The following is an 11,458-nucleotide window of genomic DNA, read 5'->3' as shown; positions in this document are numbered from 1 at the left end:
GCAAATTTTTACGTAAACGAGAGAATATTTTGACAAGTATTTAAATGTATGTAATAATATTAATGGCCACTTCCAAACTATATTAAGTAATGTTAAGATATATGATGAAATATCACTGCGGTACCTCCTATTAATATTTACATCAATAATAACATTTTCAATCTATAATAATTATAATATATTAAGTGTTGCTTGCGGTTGCGTCTGCGTGAAAACCCTTTCTTGCTATAAAAGTCCCTAGCACTATTGTATTACTGTGGCACTGTGGTGGCCCAGTGTGTGGACTTTCACAGAATAAACATATTATTGTATTTACCCTATGTATTTTGAGTGTTTTCATGCTACGGAAAAACCCAGTAAACCGAGACGATCCTCTATGTTTACATGAATTATAACAAACAACACTGCAAAATATTTTGCCATTTCATTTTATCTTTGTCATATAGAAACAATATTTGAGTAATCAGATTATAGTACATAAAGTATTGTGTATACACCTTTACTACGCCTAGATACGTGTCATAATCACATGTGTTGTCATGTGTGTAGAACTGCTACGCGCGTAGCGATCGTAGCGCTTGCGTCATAATTAATCCGGATTATATTATGATTATGCTCATTGCTACGAATTTACTCATCCTTTATTGAGTAACAAGACATTTTTGCATAAATTTCAGCCATGAATTTTAGAAAAAACCTATTTAATTGTTTTTATGAAAATTAAAAATAAATGTTATGCAATAAGCATAAAACCGGTAAGCAATAATAAAACTTAATGTAAATTTATAAAATTATTTGGATCTTGAAGTGTAATTACTGTATAAGTGGAAAAAAATATTGACATTGGACAATACTATCTCAATGTCAATATCATAACCGCTTTATGTTGTAGTAAGTTGTCCCAAGAATTGTTATTGTTGAATATAACAAAAGGACTTGCAATAATAAATGCGTTCTATAACTGTGTTATATTAAAAAGCGGTAACAAATATAATTTATCATCACTGTAATGAGCGATAACATTAATTTATTCAAAGTACTGAATGGAGATTTTAGACGATTAAATAACCGATTTAGATTAGCAACTATGGTTTAATAGTCTGCATACAAAAAGGCTCCGTAAATTGTTGGTTGATCGAGATAGTAATAGTATGTCCACGATAGGATCCCTACGAGCGTATGTGATAGTAGTGTCGTCAGCGGAGGCAGGGAGTACGTGGTATGCGCCGGCGCACTGGCGCACTGGCGCAGTTCCCGCGCGTGTCGGAGGTCGCGCTCTGTCCTATATATTGTGACCGAGCTGCTTTGCTGCTTACTACCCGGCTCACTCGCACGCCGCCAACACCCACCCGTCACACCACATTGTACGTAAAGAAAAATTAACGTACACAATTTTTACGAAACTTTAATTAAATTACTATCGAATCGGACCGTTTGGCAGCAGCCAAGGTCCCTGTGTGTTTGCGAAACGGTTTCCACATGCCCGCGATCCGTTTTCATTATTTATTAGGCACGTGATCTATTTTGTTAACAATTACCTGTTTTTGCGGCGGCCACCGACGCGGTATCGGTAGCGGCCGCACCACTACCGTCTCCGTACGCTTGGTGTTGCAGCGGGAGCGGCTGCCGCCTGACAGTTTCCCGCCTGGCGTGACCGTCAGTCTGCGCGTACGCATCAAAGCTCGCCACCGCGCGCGCTACACCGCTGCAGTGATACTGTGACAGTGCCCCTAACACCTCAACAACATCCAACAACGTGAACATGAACCACTACGTGAAAATTGTGAGTAAACAATATCACTTTCATTATAATTAATTTACCTTGAAATGTATAGGCAATCTCTTTAGTAACGATGGTAAACAATGTTTATGCGGACATTATGTTAATAATAAAACATGAATGTCAGTTACAAGTATTAATTAAGCAAAATTAATGCACACTTAAAATTTTTAAACGGATATAATGCGAGTAAAACTCAGTTAGTGACTATGGTATGGTGTAATTTGGGTAAAAAAATTGTCTACCGAGGCCAGTCATTAAACATACACCCAGCTTAGATAATCGAAATGTTGACATTGTCGTAATGTAGTGGGACAACGCGGCTGGACACAATGACTCGAATGTCAATGGTCTAGTTTCTCATACAAACGTGTCAAGTTCTGTGATGATTAATGATATACCGCACGATTGCATTACATACTTTAAAAGTGATTTTGTGGAGTATTTTTGTACAATCATAAGAACAATGCTGGTTGCAAACAATTTATGTGACGAAATATTTTTATATTATTATATGTTTTTAAATAGAGAGGGGAAAATAATTAATTGAATATCGCTTATGGCGATAACTTTTTTTTTGACATCTTATTAAATCTTACTATATTATTGTATTATGAATTTAATAATAGTAAAAAAAACCGTAAAGCATTAATCACAATTTATGTAAATTAATCTTTGTCAAATATGTAAAAAATTAAAAACCGGAAATTCAACTATAGCTATGTCATCTAGTCTTGACTAGCAGTCTTGAACTCTAAATTTACATACAGATTCTATATTTTTGTTTAGTTTAGTGAAAATCACGACTTTTGGATTGACTTCACTTTTAGAAGAAGACACCCGAGTATATTAAAGCTAAAATAAGTAATTTGTAGTATGTTGACAGTGACAGGTGAACACTACTCTATGTTTAAAAGTAATTATTATATCACAATTAAAGTTACAACGTTGGCACATTCAAGTCTGACCTTACCGATCGACGGTTACCTAGCTACAATTTAGACTTGCGGAATGTTAATTAAATATTTATCAAGATGATTTCTGTTCATTGTTTTTACTATTGTATGCAGTTTTTGCTAATTATGTATAGTTTTTGCCGTTAATGATTACGAAGGTTGTTAAGATGATGTTAATATTAATACATTTTGGTATGCATGTTAAATATTATGTATTACTATATTATTTAATCTGGATTAAGTAATATATCGCAGGCTGACTATTACAAGGTTCTATGTATGTTTCGTGTACAAATTAAATATATATAAAATAATTCTAAACCTTTTTCAATGAAAATTTCTAATAATCCCGCCAAATAAATAAAGGAGGAACAATGGATTATCATCTTATCTAATTTTTATCAACGTCTTTCTTATTTCATTTTTGCAACATAAGTAAAATTAACATAGAACCTTGTTATATTAAGCCAGCGATATAGTTATATCCACACATAGTTAAATATCGATATAATGATACCTATCGAACAAAATTTTTAGAAAAAAAACGAAGTAAATTTCATTATGTCCTATCTTTACGGTTTATAGTTTGATCGTTGCAGGCATTATAAATATTTTATCTAGAATCGAGTGAGTAATTCTATCGGGTAGCCCGTCACTAATCGTACATTCGACATCGGTGTTACACGGATTTCCTTGATATAATTTATATTGTCTATACTGTATTTGTCTATTCATCCGGGTTCTTTGTTTTGACATTTCGAGTTGCTGCTTAATTAATTTCTTTTGAAATTATATTGTTTAATAGTCCTTATACGACCTTTTTGAAAAAGGAGATACATTTCTTGCAATATTTCATTCGCTTTCTACTTAAGGTCTTTGTATACTAAATAAGTTTTACAAGTTCATAAAACATTTTAATTATAAATAAGGCCAATTTTCTACATTGAAATAAAACTGACGGGATAAAGAATCGTCCTTTTATAAGAATGCGTAAGTCAGCGATATTTGTACGACAATTGTTTTGTTTCAAATGATACTAATAAGATAATCTCTTAGAAGTAAACATTTATAACAAACTGACTCTTGTGTACAGAAGTTAAACCGCAAGTCGTGGAATTCATAAATAGGTAATCTAATAACTGTTATTTCGCATGTATTAAATGTAGTTCATTTAAATATACCATGATCACAATAATAGTACGTTCCTCGTAAATATTTGTATAGTTCTTAAATAAATCTTCGTATAATTTTTAATATTATCTTTAATACCTTTGTTAGTTAAGGTTTTGCAATTAATTTTCTTTTTGAGTAGAATTACGTTCCGAACAATTTGGATAATTTATCAGAGATTAAACTATTAAGGAAATATGAGGTCTAGGTTTATGAGGTCACATGTGAGGTCTTTCAAAAAATCATTTTTAATTAGTAACGTAGGGTTTTAGCCTTCTGGTCTTTCGTAATAATTAACGAAATTAAAAAGTGGGAAAAGTGTGGAGGACTGCTAGTGGTGAACTAAATAATTTAATGTCCTTTTATCAAGGTTTTGTTTGACTTGCCAATGTGGGGGAAAATCGCTGGCGTTTCATATTTTTGATGTCTTATCACAACTTGAACACACGTGACAATATGTCGCTGATTTATCATTATACAAAATCGGCGTTGAAATGTAACTATTTGATTTTATGGCGGTTATTTATATTATTATTTTCTCCCAACGTTTCGAAGACTTTGCAGCCTTCTGGGTCACGGTGCTGACTGAGGTGAGGTGTAATCGTCGTTTTTCTAAAAACTCACTTTTTTTTACACAAATGACTTATTATGATTTGTTAATTCTTGGCCTTGATACAAAGAATATTTTATTTTTTGATTGTTTTTTATAAACTGACAATATAAAAAAGAATTATTCATTACATATGTTGACAGATAATAGGTATCGATTAAATAATATTGAGATTACTCATTCAAAAATGGCCCTTAATAGCTACATGTTCTGCACTATATGATTTGTCTAATATATTAAGGTTCATAAAAAGATAAAATCAAACAAATAGCGTAGTTCCATAGATTACTCACATTACAAAGCTTTGTTATGTCTTTATGGTTCAAAATTACATTGAATTAGTATCGCTTTATTGCTTTTATCATTACCGTGAACATAGCGCAAATAGTAACACTTTCGTTATAACATATATGGTAGTCAAAATATTTGTTTTGATATTTTGCAAATTGGACAGAGACGTATTAGGGTCCTTTAAGATATTAGACCTTATACATGAAATACTATATCGTCAGTCACATGACTAAATGTGACGGAAAATATATAAAGAGCTCAGGAATTCCGGTTTGCTCCGAGATTAGTTCGTCCTTGAGTTTATTTGCACAATCTAGATTAAGCTTAGTAGTTAAAACGTGTATTGTTTTAAAACATGTAAACCATGATCTTGTTTAAATTTGGAACGTCTGCATTCTGCACTGATTAACCGCCATTTTAAATAAAGAACCCCAATCGCTTTTTCGATATATCTCAAAAATGGACCAATCAGAACAATTGTTTTTGACACGCTTACAAATGACTTATTTTGATTGGTGCATTCTCGGAATCGAATTGAAGCATGTCATTAGGATCATTTGCAACATGCTGGCACACAAACCTTATTTTTAACTCGTATAAATAAACAATAGTTAAATACACTTAAAGTGTAGTAAATCAAAATTACAGTAATTTGCATATGTCTAACAGCTGCCGCCTTCACTCACGACATGGGCGAAGTATTAATAATTAAAATACACGTGTAGAGACAAAACTTATGTTAGTTAAGTCGTTACGTCATTTCCTAGTTAAGCAATGGAATGCGTACGATTAATTAAAGATAGCCTACATGTAATGAGATGTACTCCAACTAGCTGATTAATATGGAAGTGTCGTGGTTAGTAGCATGCAACGATTAAGGTTTCGTACAATTTTTAACATGAAATAATTCGGTTATTTCAGTTTGGGAATTATGGTTGACATTTCTTCTTTCTTTATTTAATTTAGGGACATTTATTCATAACGTATGTCTGTTCCATCGTACCTTAATACACAGTTAATTTATAGTTGACGACATTTCTTTACTTAAACCATTTAATTTATCTAGTATTATTAGGCACGAACCAATATCTCGCGGATTCTCGATTTCAAAGTCAGATAATCCTTTCTAATTTTTATGGAGTTTTCTTAAAGCTTTTTCTGTGATAAATATAAACCAAATCTTTCTGAACAAAACCCAAGATAGAAAACACGTAAAAGCGCACATTTTGAAGACATAATAACATAATTGATTAATGAAGGTCAAGGAAGTGAGAGAAGTATGAAAATATCGTGTAAAGTTGAAATCCATAGTTTCTGCCTACCCCTATTCGATAGAGGCGTGATGTAAATATGTTTAATAACATAATATAGTACTATGCAATAATCTATGCAAATTAATTCACAGCTATCTATTGTTAAAGCCTACGGAATTAAAACCCATATAATTACGGCCAAGGGTGTTAAAGATACTATGATAACTGCAAAAAGTTTTTGTTCATATGCGCGAATACTTCTCGTGACCGCGATATGTAAAAAGCGACCTTCATTGCTTCGCGGATTGTGGGTGAACGACCTATTTTGCAATTATGGAGTGCGTTTATTAGTTCCGGGGATTATAAGGTTTATTTTTGCAAAAACTATCTACCGTCACATGATATCTCGTGCAAGTGTTAATACTGTTACGAATGATTACTTCTTTCCGACTAATTAAAAAGTTATCTACGTAAAGAAATACATTAGTATTCAGAATATTAATAATCGTTTTGTGGATATAATTGTCACGCAATGTTTTTTTATTAAATTATCCACCTATGATATTTCGTGTTCATAAATACAATTAAACGTATAAAGATATAAAAAAACTTAACCCTTGCAATAGTAGGCCTATCAAACAGAACAAAACAACTCAGAACAATTTGATGTCGATGTCGAGACGGTGCCCAAAATAATAGCACTTTAATGATAGGGTTTGGGATGTTAAGAGCGCTGTCGCAACAATTGTGTAACAGAAAGCGCTTGTGCAGTTCCAAGTTATATCTTTGTAGAAAGCGAAAATCTCGGCATCGTTTTCCAGAACATTATGACGTTTAAGATGTTAATACGAATGACTTTGTCATTTTCCTGGTTATTTCTTTGTGTTTACTTTATATTCTGGCCTAAAACGGCGTATAGATTTTACTGGTCATTTTGACTATCTATATCAATGAGTACACTGTTGTCATTTTCCTGGTGATTTCTTTATGTTTACTTTATATTCTGGCCTTAAACGTCCTATAGATTTTACTGGTCAATCTCCCTATATATATCAATCAGTACACTTTCATTGACCATGATGGATAGTTTAACAATTATATTTATTCGTTGCGTTACAACCTCTTGTATTATTGACAAATCCGCAGTCATACATTGATGTTAAAACAATTTGACATTAAGATATGATGAGTAATTGTCAGAGATTGAGCAATCATCAATGATTAAAACAAAATGACTGATTGATGATTGCGCAATGACGGAATTTTCTCAACGCCTTTGTATTAGCCTTCATATATTTTAAGAAGGGTTTAATATTAATAATTTTATAATATATCTATGATTCGACTGAGACATTCCATCACATAATTCATTTTTTCTGAACATGTTAATAGTAATCGTAAGAAGAAAATTTGTAACAACATAAAATAATGCTAAGAAATTTATTAAAATATGTGTTTACAAAACTCAATCGACTTGAGCAAGACATTTTTGAGAGTGAAGCAAGGATAAAGGCGGCTTGAAAAAGACATTTTGAGAGTGAAATCAAAAGATATTGTTATTATAAATAAAGTAATATTAAATAAACATTCATGTCACATCGGCGTTTTTTTAATGAATATATAAAAAATAAACTTACATTTTTTCCTTCAAGAAAGGGGCTTCCAATATCATTCGTTTTGTTGACAAATAAATCCGAGGTTTAATGATTTATTATGTCATATCTTAAAAAACGGTAAAAACGATATTTTCATTCCATTTCGACGCATTTTGATAAATTATTAAACAATTTATTTTAGTCAGAGCTACAATATTAACATAACGACATCATAATATTACAGAGGCTTACAATTAGGTTAGGAAACTAACTGCTTTTTATTTTTAACATCAAATGCTTGAAGAAATGCCTATCAATCAATATAATCATTTCATCAAACACGAACTTTAACTCATCAATCTATTTTGACGTTACTCAAAGATTCTGACGCAAACATGCGTATTACATTTTTTATTGAAATAATAATTTACACGCACCTCAGATCTGTAATTATATCGAAACAAGGAAATTGATGGCAATCGCAGACACGCTCCATACGACCTCACGATCCATTTAAGGGCGAGTGTGTTTAAGCCTATTTCTTGTCACATGCTATCAATGATATTCAAAAATCTGCCAATCAGTGGCGAAAGGCGAAATTTTCTCGACACAACTTACAGGTACATTATACATAAATGCGGTTTGTAAACTGTTCTAATGATAATTGTATATAAATAAATCAAAAGCCTTTCTTGCCAATTACATAATATATTCAATATATTTAAATGATAATTATGACATTCTATATAAAGGGAAGCCAGCAGGAATCGGTTTATATGGACTTCACCATTGCTGCCAATCTTAATAAATCAAACGATAAAAGATACATTCTTGACATTGACATGTCAGATGACGTATTAAATACAAATAAAATACAACTAGTATTGTAATTCGCGTAGCGTATATAAACATCTCAATTGGGACCATGTCGGTCTGAACTGTGTTTGTTAACGACAAATCTATTACTTTTTGAATACCATGGCACGCCATTGACCACGAAGGCAATTGTTACTTCCATTGTAGACAACGAAACTTCCTTTCGTCGATTCGGTCGCGTCGTAAACGAGTCAAGGTGATTTTAAATACGTAGTTGTAGTCTTAATGTCCAATGAGACCTTGTCTTTGTATGTATTTACATAATCGACGGCCTCGCTTCCAATCCTGTACATGTTCCATCAACATTTGAAATATATCTGTGCATCTCCGTTTCGACCTTTTGTTTGTGTTAATTTATATGCCAACATGTCATACAAATGTGTGATGACATATTGTATATATCAGTCGGCATACCTGAGTAATAATTTAAATTTAAATTTATTTATTAGTTAATTGTTTTGAACTTGAGTAGTGTAATATTTATTATTTGTATATCGCTTTGTATGTGGCTGTAGTTGATAAGTTTTAATATTTTCAATCAGTCTTTATTTATATTGGTTAATTTACCCGTTACGTGCGTTACATAAAAGAGTTTCTCGACTTTTTACTCAGTACAAATGTTTACGTCTCATTTTGTAATAAGAGGTTATTAGATAACTACGCGAGATGGCTCGTGTTGCTCAATTTCGAGTACATCTCAAGTTTCCAATTTATTTTTCAAACCGATTATCATAATATATATTTCGTATGCTTTAATGATCATTATATCGTCTGTAGTGTCTTCGAGAAAGTTCGCAATCGGCCGCAATTGGTCTTCGAATTCGGTTATCGATAATTAATGAGGTATATAATTTATAGATTATCGTGGGTCGAGATTTGTTACTTAGTGAACAAAGAAAATGAACTGCTGAATATGAAATTTATGTTAATGTTTCGTAACATTTTGATGATAGTTTAAAACATGATTTTTAAAGTGAAGTCTATAATTACAAGATGAAATTGTTTGATATGTTAATCAGTACAAATGACAATACTAATAAGTTTTTGTATCACTTTCTGAGCGAGAAACGAGTTCATTACCAAGTCTATGAACACTGTTAGTAAACGCGTCAGCCCTTTTCCTTAAGATAAAAAGTTGATATTAAATATTAGCTATAAATAAACGTGTGCATGTGCTGTCGGAAGGCGGAAGTTCATTGGCGCGACCGGTCTGCGCGCGCGCCTCCCGTACCCGTATGTTACACTTATGGTTATCAAATGTGTGAAAATTAAAAGTAAATATTATAGTATCAATTTGACGACGTGAAAAGAGAATTGGATAATTTAGTAGTGTTCTTTTGGTATTGAGACGGTATATTGCTGAAAAGAAATCTTGTTTATTAATTAGATACTGCCGTTTTCAATAAATAATTCTAATCCTGATCTTCAATCCCATTCAGAGAATGAACCAATCAAAATAACTCATTTGTAAGTATTAAACAAAAACTGTATTCTGATTGGTCCATTTTTGAGATAGATCGAAAAAGCGATTGGGATCGTTTATTGAAAATGGCAGTAATTAGTAATTTATAGCAAGTTTATTAAATGTTAGAACAACATCTCACTTGAAATTTTTCAGTTCCATCCAAAATGAAAAATATCGTAAATAAATTGTCTGCGATGTTAGATCTGAATCCGAAATAAAAACTAAGCTAAGATTATCTTGAGCAGATATTAATACCTAAACTTTTAGGCATCGTACAAGCCCTATCAACTTGTTGCCGAAACTATGCTTCTATGAAATTTACAGTTGCTTCAACAATTTAGCAACTGTACTGCTTGGCAACAAATTGATACCTTGATATTTTAGTTCATAACCTCCGTGAGTCGTTTCTTAGTACATTTTTTATAATTTGACAAACTTGGCAACCCTATTCGCAGTCGTCGGCCGTCGGCCGTCGTGTTTCCCGCGTCATGTGACGTACGCCGTTCCATTCATGGCTGACACACGTTTTTACATTTCATGATGTAACTCGTTTACTCGTGAATGTTAACTTTTAATTTTTACGCTCCTATCACTTTTAACACCGCCGTGCGATTATTATATCATTGTCCAATACAATGTGCAAGGAATTTTCACTAATGACGTTACATTTTTCGTCACTACCTTACGCAATTTGAGTATTTGACGTTGGATATGATGAAAAGTGATAATTTAAAGTAAATAGTAATATAGACTGAGATTTTCGAATCGAAAAGAGGATATGAGTTTAAAAATAGATTTTTAATTAATTTGGCATTATATTATGTATTGCCTCTTTGTATAGATGTATATTGGTAAAAATATAGCATGATTATTCTTTGCTAGTGCTTAAATCGAGATAGACATAAAATGAACCTTATTGATGTCATCTTACATGCGTACAGAAAACATTTAGCATACCTTCAACACATATTGCGTAAAAACGACAGAATTATCAACCGTTACATTTAGAAAGTAAAAAAAATTGCTTGGTCTAATAGATAAAATTGCCTAACTCTAGTTTTAAATAATGCGGTGCCAACTCGTTCAGTAATTCGACCCTAGTATATCGAAATATATCGAATTATATTTCAGCACTAGCGATAGTAGGAAATCAATGACCAAACGTAATAATAATAAAATTCTAATTTGCATGAGCAACGTGAAATTTTAAGATCGTAAACAAAACATTAAGGTTATAATTGGATTAGCTGAGTGAGTATTTACGTATCATAACCCAATTAAGGCGCGTTGGGGTAAGATCGTAGGAGGTGTAAAATCGTATAAATCAAATAACTCATAATTGTTTTATAATTTTTGTTTTCGGACAACACTACCTGCGACCCCATCTTGTTCCCTACGTTCCACTAGTTCACATAAGTGATTCTGTCAAGTAAATAATGTGTACAGTGCTAACAAACAGAAT

At 32.2% G+C, this 11,458-nt stretch overlaps 1 protein-coding gene across 1 annotated transcript in view; it reads left to right on the top strand.

Annotated features, from left to right (window-relative positions):
• Positions 1-1,189: 1,189 nt before the first annotated feature.
• The window catches only part of LOC115443899, a 52,004-nt gene continuing 41,735 nt past the window's right edge, over positions 1,190-11,458 (top strand). Inside the window, exons 1-2 of the mRNA XM_030169492.2 lie at positions 1,190-1,364; positions 1,615-1,783. Coding sequence (XP_030025352.1) covers positions 1,763-1,783 — 21 coding nt within the window. The 5' untranslated portion in view covers positions 1,190-1,364; positions 1,615-1,762. The remainder of the gene's footprint in view (positions 1,365-1,614; positions 1,784-11,458) is intronic.

The sequence above is a fragment of the Manduca sexta genome, chromosome 24 (genome assembly GCF_014839805.1).
Source record: "Manduca sexta isolate Smith_Timp_Sample1 chromosome 24, JHU_Msex_v1.0, whole genome shotgun sequence".
Taxonomy (NCBI): Eukaryota; Metazoa; Arthropoda; class Insecta; order Lepidoptera; family Sphingidae; genus Manduca; species Manduca sexta.
Note: the sequence above shows the minus strand (reverse complement) of the source record. Positions and strands in the feature narration are given on the sequence as shown.